Source organism: Enhydra lutris, unplaced genomic scaffold (genome assembly GCF_002288905.1).
Source record: "Enhydra lutris kenyoni isolate GAN:26980312 unplaced genomic scaffold, ASM228890v2 scaffoldscaffold28, whole genome shotgun sequence".
Taxonomy (NCBI): domain Eukaryota; kingdom Metazoa; phylum Chordata; class Mammalia; order Carnivora; family Mustelidae; genus Enhydra; species Enhydra lutris.
The window spans coordinates 9,744,066-9,760,322 of NW_019154112.1; the positions used below are offsets into that span (position 1 = coordinate 9,744,066).

General features: G+C 36.4%; 1 protein-coding gene across 2 annotated transcripts in view; it reads right to left on the bottom strand.

The window, feature by feature from the left end:
* The window catches only part of LOC111152143 (regulating synaptic membrane exocytosis 1), a 498,025-nt gene that overhangs the window by 403,016 nt on the left and 78,752 nt on the right, over positions 1-16,257 (bottom strand). For both annotated transcript variants that reach the window (XM_022510447.1, XM_022510446.1), the window contains exon 2: positions 10,016-10,096. In XM_022510447.1, coding sequence (XP_022366155.1) covers positions 10,016-10,096 — 81 coding nt within the window. The remainder of the gene's footprint in view (positions 1-10,015; positions 10,097-16,257) is intronic.

A 16,257-nucleotide genomic window follows, 5' to 3' on the forward strand; every position in this document is an offset into this window, starting at 1 on the left:
TACAAAAAAATCACAAAAGAGCAAACATTTAAAATGGCAGTCTAATCATGTTTTAATTTGTACTCGATTTTACTTTTCATCATTTTTTACTTTCAATATTTGACATTCTATACAAATTTACCTAAAATAATACAATTGAGATTTCTAAATTTTTCATTCATATATGCCATTTAAGGTAAGTTTGTGTACATAACAGGGTGCTTAATATTTTATGAGAAAACACATTCCCATACATTATGCATTCAATGCATTCAACTATTTCACAAATCCAAGATTATACATATGACTTGCAGCCTCCTCTCTTCAGTATACACCAGAGTTCCTCTTCTCTTCCTTTTAAGTCTTTTTTTTTTTAAGATTTTATTTATTTATTTTGAGAGAAAGAGTGCATGAACGTGTTAGTGGGGGACATGGTGTATGGGCAGGGAAGAGGGAGAGAGAAAATCTCAAGCAGACTTCACACAGAGCACAGGGCTTGATCTCATGACCCGAGATCATGACCTAAACCAAAATCAAGAGTTGGATGCCCAACTAAATGAGCCACCCATGTGCCCCTCCCCTTCTCTTTGACTGCTTCCAAAACTTCATTAAATTACACTAAACTTCACTGAACATCACTAAATTCCACTTACTCCATCTCTACTGCTACCAGCAGAGTCCAATCCACTATTAAATTTTGCCTAAACCACTACACCTGCCTCCTAAGCTTCTTTTATCCTCATCCAACTCACTTGCCTACTTCACTGGACCATGATTCTCCCTTCTTTGAACTACTTCAAGGGATTCTCAATAGTCTTAAATGAAATCCAAAGATCTGAGAGGTCTCTAAGTTGGAGCCCTTGTTTATCCCATAATTTTTATCCACTGCCCTCCTCCTCACATTTTTCTGCCTTCTTTTAGTTCCCCAACCATGCTACACTGGTTTCCATTTAAGATCCATTGCACATACCATCCTTTCTACCTAGAATTCCTTTCGGCTGACTCTTCACAGGGCTGACTTCTCATCTTTCAAGTCTCTCAAACATCATCTTCTCTCAGAGCTTTCCCTGAACATGTTTTCTAAATAGATTCCCCTGTATAATTCTCAAACACAGTACTCAGTTTAAGCCTTTGTTAAAAATGAAGTTTTATCATCTATGTTTGTTGTTTAGATCCTCTCCTCCTACATTCTAACTTCTACAAGAACAAGTACTCTGCTTTGCCTGTCGTCATATCTAGTGCCTGGCACTGGGCTCTGCACATAGTACAGAATCCATAAATACTTGTTGAAGGAAGAATGAACAGCCTGACTCATTGGAAAGCAAGCAGTGAACTGCTTCTCCTACTGCACAATCTCTACCAGTTGAAGAAATTCACTTCTCCTCTCTTCAATGCTCCCTTCTCATCCAAATTTGATTTAACAGGTTTCCATTGAAGGAGCAGACCACATACCTGAGCTGAGATCAGAATTTAAGATATTTGGAAAAGACTGAGTATTAAATCTGCTAAACTTTAGGAGCAGAGACCACCATAGTGCTCAGGAAGTGCAGAGGGGTAAGATCAGGAAAACTAGGGAAAAGCAGGCTAGATTCCAGTATTCACAGGGACTCTCTCCCAGGTTTTTGAGAGGAATCATTGTACTCATGATGGAATTTTATCTGAGGTGGTGGTAGTCTGCCAGTGGGTTGCCTAATTTTCTGTTTTACTCGTGGAACTTCTGCCATCCAATGCTACAGGAAGACAGAGTTCTGGGCATTTAGTATACACATCCTAAAATCATGTCTGATATGCAGAGCTTAAAGGTACAGTGACATAGTGACAAGGGCTCTGTCCAACTGTTTACAATTTCAGAGATACACTTCCGTTTAATCTGTTATCTAGCATAAGATAAAATGTTGATGTTAGATGTGATTTCAAATGAGAAACCATACAATCAACCATAAAGGTATATGTATATTCCTCATACATTATAGGAAAAATATATATATATATATTTTTTCCTCAGTTAAATTTTTGGTTCTCAAGGCCGACTATTTTAAAATTAGGTTAAATATAAGCTATCACATTTACATGATTAAATTCATTCTGATCCCATACATGTTGGTCCTCAGAAGTCCCTGTGTTATAATTAATCTGAACAAAGACTGTTGTTGCTGAAAAAAGCCATGCCCTTGAGATCTGAAAAAGTATGCCTATTGAAAGAAACATTTGGATATAGCCTCTCTGTCAATTCAAGGCTGACTCATCTGAAGCTGTGAAGGAAAAAGTATGTGTGACACACATGCCCATGTCAAAAGCTTCAATGCAGATGGTACTTAATGATCCAGTCCAAGATGTGAATTACCACTGCACAGAGAGATCATTTCTAGAAAAGAAGAAATAGAAAAGATAAAGACAGAATGGCAAAGTAAAATCCAGAGACTAATAATAATTTGCATTTTTACCTGGAACTAATAATTTTTTGTTAAATAAATGAAACTGATAATTAATTACGGGGCTTACAAACATATAACTAACAAAATATTTAAAAAGTAAAAATAAACACTGTATATCAAAATCAGTTTCTCTTTTTTTTCCCCAAAGGTAATCAGAGAAACCAAAATAAAAAAAATCTCAAAATTATTAAATAATTTGTATCTACAAGGTCTTTTCTTTCTGATTGGCTCTAACTATACTGAACCCAGACTCAGGTTACACTGATAATGTTTAAATGATGAAATTGGTCACACATGTAAACACATACATGCACAAACACAACAGAGTTAAATTTATTTTCTAGGAACTATAAACCACAAGTGTCAATAACCCAAAATAATAAATGGTTCAAGAGTTATATGGAACTAACTTTTGGATATGAGCTTTTCTGAAGACATGAGGATTTCACATGCAGTACACTCACCTAAACATACATACACATTTATACAGAACATTATAAACGTTCAAATAAAACAGAATTTAACTAATCAAATAGCTTCCCACAAAGAAGCTGATGGCTTCATTGGTAAATTCTACCAAACATCTGAAAAAAAAAATTTACCGTATTCTTCCACAAATTTTTCCTAAATAGAATAGTAGGGAATACTTTCAAGTTCATTCTATGAGACCAATATTACCCTGATACTAAAATCAAAGAAATCACAGGAAAACCACAGACCAATACCACTTATAAATTTATATACACAAATCCTCAAAAATAATAGTAAATCAAATAAAGAAACATATAAAATGGGTAACCAAGTGGGATTTGTCCCAGGATTGCAAGAGCGTTTCAACATATGAAAATCAATAAACACAGTACACCATGTTAATAAAATAAAGGACAGGGGCACCTGGGTGGCTCAGTGGGTTAAGCCTCTGCCTTCAGCTCACGTCATGACCCCAGAATCCTGGGATTGAGCCCCTTGGGCTCTCTGCTCAGCAGGGAGCCTACCCCCACCCCCGCCTGCCTCTCTGCCTACTTGTGATCTCTGTCAAATAAATAAATAAAATATTTTTAAAATTTTAAATTAAATAAAGGACAAAAAGAGCATTACCATCTCAATAGATGCAGAAAAAGCATTTGAGAAAATCCAACATACTACCATAATATGAACATTAAACATGCTAGAAATGGGGGAAAAAAGTCCTAAACCTAATTAAAAAACAAAACAAAACAAAAACAACTACTAGAACTAGAAACAAAACAAAAACAACTACTAGAACTAACATCATATTTAATGAGGAAAGACTGAAAGCCTCCTTCTAGGACATCTGCTGTTACTACTTTCTGACAACTAGATTCCAACATGCAAAAGAAAGAAACTGGACTCCTATCTCACACCATATACACAAAGTAATCCAAAATGGATTAAAGACCTAAATATAAAAGCTAAACCTATAAAACTCTTAGAAGAAAATCCAGGGGTAAATCTTTATGACCTTGGGTTTCACAATAGTTTCTTAGATACAATACCAAAAGCACAAGTAGCCAAAGGAAAACTAGATCACTTGGACTTCATCAAAATTAAAAACTTGTGCTTCAAGGTACTATCAAGAAAATGAAAAGACAGCTCACTATATAGGAGAAAATATTTGCAAATAATTTATCTGACAAGGATATAGTATCCATTACATATAAAGAGTTCTTATAACTCAACAATAAAGACAAATAACCTAATTAAAAACGGGGAAAAGATTCTGATCAATATTTCTCCAAAGAAGCCAAATATAAATAACAAATGAACACATGAAAAGATGTTCAACATCATTATTCATTAGAAAAATCAAATCAAAACCATAATAAGATAGCCATTCGTACACTTCATACCCATGAGAATGGCTATAACAAAAAATACTAACAATCCCAAGTGTTGGTAAGGATGTAGAGAAATTGGAATCCTTTAACATTGCTGGTAGGAATGTAAAATGGTATAGCTGCTTTGAAAGACAGTTTGACAGTTCCTAAACAGTATAAACATACAGTTACTATAATGACCCAGCAATTACGTTCATAGGTTTATACTCAAAAGAATTGAAAACATATGTTCACTCAAAAAATGTATATAAATGTTAAGAGCAGTTTTATACACAATAGCTCAAATATTGGAAACAATCCAAATGTCCATTTAACTGATGGATGGATAAACAAAAAAGTGGTATATAAATACAAAAGAGTATTATTTGGCAATAAAAGGGATAAAGGGGAGCCTGGGTGGCTCAGTGGGTTAAAGCCTCTGCCTTTGGCTTGGGTCATGATCCCCGGGTCCTGGGATCGAGCCCCATATCGGGCTCTCTGCTCCATGGGAAACCTGCTTCTCCCCTCTCTCTCTGTGCCTGCCTCTCTGCCTACTTGTGATCTCTCTCTCTGTCAAATAAATAAATAAAATCTTAAAAAAAAAAGGGGGGGGAATAAAGCATTGATAATGTCAAACATGGATAAATCTTGAAATATTATGATAAATGATGAAACCAGATATAAATGGTCCACATATTAGGTGATTTCATTCATGTAAAATGTCCAGAAGAGGCAAATCCATAGAGAAAAAGTAGTGGTTGCTAGGAAATGGGTTTGAGGAGAATAGAGGAATGACTGCTAATGGATAGCAGGTTTCCTTTTGGGGGAGATCAAAATGTTCTGAAGTTACAGAGCAGTGATAGTTGCACAATTTTGTGAGAAATACTTAACTGTACTCTTTAGGACGTGAATTGTACATATGGCATATGAATTATATGTTCATTTTAAAAAGCAGGCAATCATCAACAAAAATAAAGCAAAACAAGAAAGACTGAATAATGATACATGTACCTCTATGGATTCAATTTATTCCTGATAATGTCACCTTCTACAATAATACAAACATTGTATAAGCATATTTTCCCTTTGGCTCTACATTCATTTTCTAGATTTTTACTTTCAAATTCCAACTTCACCAGTTCTAGTGTGACCAGCCATCCCAATTTTCCAAGGACTGGGCTGGGGGGCTGGGTTCCCAGGACATGGACTTTCAGTACTAAAGCGTGGATAGTTCCAGGAATACTGGGACACGTTTGTTCTTGCATGATCTTGCATAATTTACTTAATTCCTCTGCTCTTTGTTGCAGTACAGGTGATACCCTCCACATTGCCTTTTCCAGTTTTTCCTTCTAACTCCATGCTATTTCATTTGTCTTAATGGTTTTTGTTTTAAAGTAATTGCTCACAAATTAGTATATCTCACTAACCCTCTAGAGAGTTTGAGGTATGAATAGCGAGATATCTTCTGGATGTTCCCATGGATGATTGGCCATTAATACATAAATCTAATGCTAGATCTAAACTTGTTTTTCTGCCTAAATTAACTCTCTTCTTGATTTTATCAATTCACTTGATTTCTTGAGCTAAAGAGAGTTATCTCCCCTCATCTTTGCTTTATTACTGTATCTAATGGATCACTACACTCTGGTTATACTACCTGGGAAATTTTCTCAAATCTCCCCCACCTCCTACCTCTCCTATTTATCCCTGCTAACATCTAAGACTGATATTGATGAATATAAAAGAGTTTCTCACACTTTTTAAATCCATACTCACTTTGAAAAACTAAAAAACCCATAAAGGTGTGTCAAATTTCAAAATACCATTTTGAAGATAAAACCTAAGACAAAGCACAATTAATTACTTTCTCCAAATTAGACAAATGTCCTATTCTTCAGAGAGTCTGATGCAGCACTTCTTACCTCCTCTTTCACATACAATGCCCACACTGACCCCCACACACATGAACTCCTACCCATGCATGTGACTACACAACACACAAATACACATACACATGTTCTCAGGCTCCAGCAATGAGCATGCTTTAAATTACCCCAGCAGAAGCTGATGTTTTGGGCCTCAGGGCAACTGTTCTCTTCTGGAAGACTGTACTCTAAAACTGCCTACCTGCTGAACTATTCATCTTTCAAAACTCACGTTAAATATTGCAGGCTCTGTAAATCTTTCCTTTGACCACATTGACCCAAACAGAATAAATCATTTTTTAACACATTGCACTTATCATGAAGTATCATAATTTATTTGATAATGTAACTGCCACCTCCCACTTGAGAGAGAAGAATTCTTAAGACAGGAATTCTGGGGGTGCCTGGGTGGGTCGGTTGTTAAGCCTCTGCCTTCAGCTCAGGTCATGATCCCAGGGTCCAGGGATTGAGCTCCCTGCTCAGCGGAAAGCCAGCTTCTCCCTCTCCCACTCCCCCTGCTTGTGTTCCCTTTCTCGCGGTGTCTCTCCCTGCCAAATAAATAAAATCTTAAAAAAAAAAAAAAGACAAGAATTCTGTCTCATTTATCTATGCACATTGTACCTGAGGAATAGCAGGCATACGACTCAATTTGCTCAACTCCGCCATTATTTTTGATGTATTTGTTACTTTGAATAAATGACAACTTATGCAGCATGTCAAAAATATGACTGACATTTTAATAATAACTGCAAAAGAATATTTGGATAGTTTATATACACAGTTATCAAAAATTTTAAGTATATTGACATGTGTATCCCTCAATCTAGGCTTGCAAAATAGAATGTACCAAGTAACATAAACATAGTCACCCTACTTCCTGTCTACTTACCACTCTCTCTCTTTTCCACGCCTGCAAAAACATTTTTAAAAAGTTATATACAATCACTGTATCCTTTTCCTGATTCTCATTCCTCCCCACACCTATCAAAATAGAATATCTCCACCCACTTATGTATTAAAACTTCTAGGACAAATGCTACCAATGACTTCTGTATGGCCAAATCCAAAGGACATTTTTTATCTCTGAAGTTATTTTTTGATTTTCTGCTGAATTTGATGATTGGAGATTCCCCTTGAGCCCCTCTACTGCCTTGGCTTCTGGTTCTTCTACTTTTTAAATTATTATTTCTCAGCTGAGTCAGGGGATCATTTTCCTTTACCCATTCATTATGCATTGATTTTGCCTAGGACTCTCTCTGTTATCTTTTTCTAACTATATATCTTTTGGTGATGTCATCTACTTTCCCAGTTAACTTTAACTGGGTGTTTCAGGTTCATATACCCAACTATTTCTTGGACCCATATAATGGACAGGTACCACAAAATCTCTATGTCAAAATCCAAACTCCTCACTGCTTATTTACCTAGATCTAGTTTGCCTCTTTAACCCACTTTTCAGGCAGTGGTCCTTAATTAACAAACAATTGTATGATAGTCTCCCTAAACTCTTTCCTTAGAAATCATATTCCATTGACAATCAAGCACTGCCAATGCGACTCCTTACTCAGCTTTTGAAATGTTTCCTTCCCACACCCTCTGCTACTCCTATAAGTCAAGATGGTATGTATCATCTTTCTTTGGACTATTATGATAGTCTATTAATTGATTTTCTTGTCCCTAGTTAAGCCCACGTCACATTCTTATTCCGTCTTCCCAACCTCTGTCAAAGTAATACATCTATGTTATATACTTACACACACATATATAATGCAAATCTAAGCCACTCTCCTAATTAAAACCCATTTGTACATCCTTATAACTAAACATAGAGTTTATTAAATTGTTTAATTTTACCCAGTTGCCATACACAGAAATTCATCCACAATATTAACTTGGGATACATTCTTGGATTTTCAGACCCATTGAAATGTTGTGACTCACAAATTTAAAAATGCTGACCTACAGGCTAAAGCCCACCCTTAGCCTCCAGCTGCCAATTTATTCATGCCCTTTTCTTATCAACCTAGAAAGGCACATATGTGGATGTGGAGAACTCGAATTACAAAGACACTATAGAGAATCAGCAAGATAAGGAATGAATTGGAAACTTTAAATACTTCAATTCACCTAAAGAGGATTTCACTATTTTAACTCAAAAAGTTTATGTGAGGAAAGAGGTGGTCAGAATAGAGGCTCCAAAGGAACTACAGTTTCTTTTCTTGGCCACCAGGAAAATTCTACTAGATGCAAGATAAATTACAACATATTTCTATAGCTCTTAAGTCTATGGACAGTAAAAACAAAATAAAGGAAAAAGAGTGATCTAAAGTCTTGTTGGGAAGGATGACAAAGGCTGTTCCATATCTAAAAATTCCAATTTAAAATGGACATTAGAATGAGTGGGACCAATTAAAATAGAACCCCAACATGTGGAATATAACATTTTAAAATCAGTATTTATTCCTCAAGGAACTTTCCCAGAAACAGCTTGAATCCTAATATAACCCTTATATAAAATAAAATGTTTTATAATGCTTAGAACATAAGATAGGAGGTGGGGATCATAAGTTTTCCATGAATTATGAAAGAAAGTTCAATTATCAGGAAAATGGCTTTAGAGCAGGAACATTTACAGAAAAAAAAATATGGCATCATTAAGAGTACTTCTTCCAACTCTGTACTTTTTTCTAATGTAATTATCAGTCATTTTTTACTACATTTAAATCAAAATTATTTTTACTCCTTGAAAAGTACTGATTAAATGTAGAAGATGATATTCAAGTATACTTATTGAGCTAAAATCTATAACCAATCTATTGAGCCTCTGAAAATTTATTTACCAAAATTTTGTTTCCTAAAACATAATTTTTAAATGATTTGTGACTATCATATACAAAATATAAGGATTTATAAGTTTTGTTTAATTTTGGTCTTTGCCAATAATTATAAAAACTTGTCATAGCAGAAGAATTATGAAAATTCACTTTTTTCTCACTTTTTACAATTTTAACACTTTATTTTGGTTTACTTCAAAGACCTCTCAGTTAAATAAATCTATAGAAAAATCACTCTTAGGATACATTTCTTCAAAGTCGTTTAATAAAAACTTTGGAAGGAGACATTTCCCAGTAGTAACTACTTGGTTGTAATGGGTATGCAGAGTACTGCTGCTACTGAGACATTTTAAAGGAATGTTTAATTTTTCTTAATAAGAGCATAATTCTAGTCAGAAGATTGAGGATATCCTGTTACTCTGCAGAATTTTAAAGCTATTGACATTTTATCTCATCAAAATCCACATTCACAACTCAGAATTTACTTATTTGGTTTCTTTTCTACTTCCTGCTTCCCCATTGCGTTAGTCACTTAACTCTTCACTAGGATCTACACTGGGGGTTGAAAAATAAAAATGAAACCACATGGGCAATCGGCTCTTTTGGATTATCAATGGGATACCACTGCATTTCCCTTACTTGCACACTCCCCTCTCTGTACCTTACCTTCCTACTTCCCTCAAGTCTTGGGCTTCAGCCCACACACATTCCAGATCCAAAAGGTACAGAATTTCTGCCTCCCTAGAGCCCTAAAAATGTGTCCCTTTCTTCTAATTAGTTTCAAGCTTTCAATAAGGCATTAGAAACTTCATTTAACAAAGATACTTAATACAGAGTTCATGTTTCCAGATAATTTTATCTGATTCAATAGTAGCCTTGTTATTACACATACCTGAGCAGTCAGAGTACCTACTCCCACATGCAATGTGAATTAATAAATCTGTAACCAGTGATCTGTGTTAAGAGACGACATTTTCAGTCAATAAAACTAATGCCATACTCACGGTGAAGGTTGGTGGGGCTGGTTTTCAGCATTTCTTGGTGTTTTGCAGGCAGCAGGCTTCGCCATGTCCCTGACAACACACCTGGGGCGCATGATAGACAGCACAATGCACTATTAATTATAAAAGGGTAGAACACATCTGGAAATTAAACACGGTACTGAAAACACAGTCTAATGGAAAATCTATGTAAGCCCCTTCAATCTTAACCTGGAGGCCCTGGAAAAGCCTTTAGAGTTGGATATTTTTTACTTAGAATTCCAAGAGCTCAATTATACCCAAGTAAAATCTGTACTAGCCTCTTTATTTGATTTTCCTTTTAGCAACAATAAAATGATGGTCAGCAGTCATCCCCACAGAAGAAACACTACTAAAAGCTTTGGCCTCACCATGTGATGACATCTGAAAGCTCAAAAATACGAACACCTGTTGTGCTGACATATTAAAAGATGGGCAGTATTTTCTGTGGCTTTGGCTATTTTATTAAAAGATATGGAATCTTGTTTCATGTCATTCATTACCACATGGGTTTTTTTTCTTTATGCAGAAAGAGATCTAACAGGCCTTCAGACATTCTCCATATTCAAAATCCCCTTCAAGTTAAGAAAAGAGAAAGACCCAGAAAGAAATGTTTATATGTAAAGTATTTGTGTGTGTGTGTGTGTGTGTGTGTATGTGTGTGTGTATAAAATAGAGAAAATACCTCTACAATGTGAAAAAAAAATAGCAAAAGGTCTTTGTGTCTTAAGTCCTCCATTACAGGTTAAATAAATGCAGAGGATAGATAATACAACAGAGCTCCAAAGGGCAGCAGAAGATCCTCTCACCCTTGTGTCAACAGGGCATACAGAGCATTGAAGAGATTCACTGGCAGAAATTCAAAAACAACCCCCTTTAAGGCTGTACATGGGTGGCTTAGATATCCCTTCCCCCTCAAAAGCTTTAAAAATGTTGCTTTGAATAGGGAAGCCTCAGTTACAAAGCTAAGACCCCACATCTTAGCCTTTGCTAAATGGAAAAGCCCCTTAGGTCCCAGCATTCTTAACCATGAATCTGGTTCTTAACAATTCCCATGGAGGCTTCTGGGAGGTTTGACTACACTAATAATATTTAAAGCCAGTCATGTTATTCCAGAAGTGGATCACTGGTGAGGCAATGGCAGATAAACTGCTTTCCCAGAGCTAAAAGCTGCATGGCAAAATTCTCCACTTCTGAAAGAAACGATACAGGGAAACGTGGACACAACGCAAAGAAACGTGCACACACACATACTGCTCATTCCAAACAAGGTCAAGTGAGACTTAGAAATCAATATGTAACGCGACAAGAAAAGAAAATGGTACCATTTTAAAGCCTCGATATACTTCCCTTCTGGATAAAAGTAAAGTATGGTGGCATTTGTCAAGAACTAATGCTAAACTCTTAATGGACTGGTCAAGAGACAGGAGTCAAAGACATCCACAGGAACCACAAAGCCTTCTGTTCTTGTTCTAGTTTCATGGAAGTAGACAGCCACTCAGAGGCATCAGGGTTAAGGGAATAACCAAGAAGGCACTTATTGGGAGAAATAATGTCCTAGGATTTCTGAGCTCTGAAATGTTAGTCTAACTTAGACAAAGTACAATGCTCAAGAAGTTACATTTCATAGCACTGGAAAATCTGTAGCAATTCCCACTCAACTAAAAATAGTATATTTAGCATATTTAATCTACATGCATTGGTTCGTTAAACTATCGGAAATATCACCAACTTTGGAAAACATTTTGAAGAATGATATCTATGAGAAACCATATGCAACCTTCTGTCTTAGTTCACTTTTTTCCCCTAAAGTTTCAGGAAGTTATACAAAGCTTTAAAATAAAATAATAAATCAGCCATTTTAATTACAGTTTTCCTTAAATATGCTTTTAAGTACCTCTTTTATAATAAATGTGGATTATCAGCCAGCACTAAAGGTAGGATCCAAAGCAAAACTTTTTTTTTTCCTGCCTCGAGTAAAAGACCACATCTATGGAGGAAAACCCTCATCTAATCTCAAGTACCCAGTGGTTCTGGTATAAAAGCACAATAGCTAACATACTGCCTCTGTCTGTATAACTATAGAATCTTTCAAATAAAAACTTTACTAGAATTTCTGAACTTTATATATTGGATAATGAAAAAAATTTACCAACAACCTAAAAGATTAGTATTTACAATTAATTTAAATATAATTTTAGGTGCCTGGGTGGCTCCATCATTAAGCATCTGCCTTCAGCTCAGGTCATGATCCCAGGGTCCTGGGACTGAGCCCCACATCAGGCTCCCTGCTCAGCGGGGAGCCTGCTTCTCCCTGTCCTGTTGCCCCTACACTTCTGCTCTCTTTCTCACTCATGCTCACTCTGTCTTAAGTAAATAAATAAAATCTTTAATAAAAGAATAAATATAATTTTAAATATACTTAATATATTTAACCCTTAAAAAGCAGGTAAGCAACATATATTTTCATACTAACATATATTCTGACCACAAGACTACAGTGACACAGCTGGCTACTGAATCTATGTTTTCTGGAGAAAATCTTTTTGTTTCAGATTGCTAGTTATTCAACCAATTTGATGGGGCTCTAAACTACGGTAATACATATTCCTACATTTTCTAATTTGACTTCTTTTTAGCTGAAATTTTTCTAGATATAAGAAAGAAAAGATTTTTTAAAAACCCCTATGCTGAGATAGATACATTAAGATATATAAAAAATACATAATACACTTGAGATTTTTGTTAGCTTGTGTGGATTAACATTTCTTTAAAATCGTAACTGCATTGTGTTGTATCTGACCTATCAGTTTGGAGGGGTAAACTGTAATAGTTTTGGCAGTTCTAATATGCAGAAATTGTTTAGCACCAGTACCCTCTATTATCTCCTATGCATTAAACTTGTATCATAAAGATCCTTCATACTTCAAGAAATACAACAATATTTTGTTATGTTGTAACTATTAAGTGTCTTCCTCTACATATGATTTATTCCTTCAGCCAGATGTAAGGAGGCCATAAACACTGCCAAAGTGCTGACTTCCCAGAATTACTGTGGATCAAGAGACTAGGAGTTCAAGGGGTTTCACCTCTATTCTTTGCAACGTCTTTAATTCCTCAGGGATTTATCAGATGTGGACTCGTAACAGTCTTCGTACTGCAAATGAGCATTCCCTCATCACTCAAGCATCACTGCAGATTCATGCAGATGAGACATTCTGCAACCACCTCAGGGGAATGCTCCTCCTGACTCCGCCCTCAGCGCTGCTGGGTTTTATGAATGACTGCATCAATGCGATGAATGCCTGCCAACTGCCCACTCAACCACACTTCTACTCTTCCCTGCACGTACACACGGGAGAAACTCTAACTGCCACAAGCCTGTCGATGAGGTTATGATAACACTTTCATCTCTCCAAACAGGAACTAAAAGGGCTTCCAAACACTTAGAATATGTGAGTGAAAAATCCTAACTACCTTCAAAAAACAAAATTTACAAAATTACTTTCTCTCTTTTGCGCTTGCATTTTGGTTCCTGTAATCAATACCTAGCCCCCTTGATCCACCTGCAAAAAACAAAACAAAATACTATTTTGTGAAATTTTTATCTCAATTTGAACTTTATCTAAATTGTTTTATTTTTCATGATTAATATCAGGAAATAGTTACTGTGCACAAAGTTGTCAAATAGATATGACATGTGTATGTTTCTGTTCTCAATTTCTTGGTTTTTGAATTTTATTGACATTTCTCCTACCATCACCGGAGATAAGTACATTCACACAGAGTCTCAGGAAAAAGTATATTTGTGTTTACTCCCCAAGTGTTATTGTATTAGTCTGCATTTGTCCTAAGAAAGTTTAGAGACAGTTAAAATAACATAAGATTGAGAAAATGAAAAATTTTTAATATACACAATCTTCTGATTTGCAGATCACCAGTTAACAAAATATAAAGGGACATCTGGGTGGCTCAGTTGGTTGAGAATCCGACTCCTGATTTTGGCTCAGATTATGATCTCATGGTGGTAAGATCGAGCCCCACATCGGGCTCCTTGCTCAGCTGAAGTCTCCTTAGCAATCTCCACTCTGTACCGCCCTCTGTGCCCCACTCTGTGTCCCCCTCACATGTGCTCTCTCTCTCTCTCTCTCTCTCTTCAAAAAAATAGATAGATAGATAGACAGACAGACAGGTACCTAGAAAGAAATAAAAGATTCTCCTGCAACCATCTCCATCTTGGCTGATTGCAAATACATTTCGTTAGCTGTTCAGGCCAATAACTTTAGACTTTACTCCTCTTTTTTTACACCTAGCATCCAATTCATAAAATTGGTCATAATCCCAAAATATGTTCAGAGTCTGATGATTTTTTACCTCCTCAATTATTGTCATCCAGTCTTGAGACATTATCACATTTACCTGGATTCCCACAAGACCTTTACCTGGTTGTCTAGCAATTTACCCTTCGCCCTTCTCCTCTAGGCTCTTCTCAACAGCCAGAGCAACTCTTCTGAAAGATAAATCAGGTCATGACTGCTGTGCTCAAAATTCTGCAATGGTTCCCCAGTTTACTTACACATAAATTGCCAGAGTCCTCAGAACATAATCTGGCTTCCCGTAACTCTGGAGTTCATCGCTTACTATTCCTTGTTCCCTACTCCCTTGCTCCTTGCTCATTCTGCTCCAGCCACACTGGTTTCCTTCCTGGTTTTCCTCAAATACACCGGGCATGATCTTACTTTGGGTCCCTTTTACTGTAAGGGCCTATTTAGCCACAGCGATTCCATCCGGTTAAACAGTGATTTTGTTGTTTATACAGTAAAACTTAAACTGTCCCTACCCCCATCCCCCCACCCCCAGCTCAGGGAACTTAGTTAAAAACAAGTCCCGGAAACCAGTCCCAGGTAACAAAGCCCAAATACAAGGGTGGGTCAGGCCAGGTGGAGGTCTCCAATCAGTGGGGGCGCATACTGTCTCCCTAGCTACCAAGGAGTGTGGGCCCCGCCTTTTGGGTGCCAATTCTGACCAAGGTGAAATGTCTACTATAGGGTAAATTGTAATTCAATTGATTCAACTGGTCACTTATGTGTGACCTAGCAGGACTGTGTAGCTTTCTCTGTGTGTTACAATCTCATTGGCCACCTGTGCGTGGCCAGGCCCAACCACATGGCCTTTGCCCTTAAAAGCTAGTCTGTAAGGCAGAATGAGGTCGCCGTCTCTATAAGAGACGGCCCTGAATGATCGGTTTGACGGTCGGTTTGATTCTCGATGCTTGGCGCGAAATAAAGCTTTGCTTGACCTATGCTTTGTATCAGTCTCACTCCTTTGATCACGGACCCATTATTGGGGGACCTTTCATTTACCGACCAACTTTTCCTTCTGTCCAGAATGTTCTTTCCCAATATCAGCGCAACTCCCTTACCTCTTTCCAGACTTTGCTCAAATGTCAGTTCTTGAAGGTTCCCATTCTGATTATTTTACTTACCACTATAATCTGTTTTCCCATAGCCACCAGACTTCTATATGTCCAATCCCTTTACCTTGCTCTACTACTTATTAAAGTTTACTGCCTCTCACTGCTCAAATGTGAACTGCTCAAGAGGAGGGATCTCAGTCTCTTCAGTTCACTGACATATGCCAAGAACCTAGAATAGTGCCTGACATGATAGTCACTTAATACATATTTGTTAAATGAATGAATAAGATAAAAAGGACAAAAGCTGTGGATTTAAAGCTTGAGTAATTTTAACATGCTAAAACACAGTGATTTAGAATAGATTCTAGGTAATACTCTTTGCAAGATTGCAGCATACATCATTTCTAAAAAATATATACAAAATATAAATGGATCCATGGCCAATAAGTTTTATGACTTAACTTCACTAAGTGTGTTTTTATATGGTTTGACTAAATTTCATTCTCCTTCTGAACAAGAAAAAAGATATTCCTCCACATATGACTTATATAGTGGAAAAGACTCTCTAATGTTAAGTCATTGGTTGAACCAGTAAGATATATTTAACATACAGTGTACTGGTATTTTATCAAATAAAACTTGGAAATAATTCTATGAGAGGCAGTTCATTAAAGTAAAAAGAGAAAATCACTTTTTCTTCTGATTTTTCTAAACATATAGGAAAATAAGAAGTACTTTTGTTCATTTTACACCTATTATGTACTAAATGTACATAGCATATCTCTTATTCAAACTTCGAGACACTACTCTG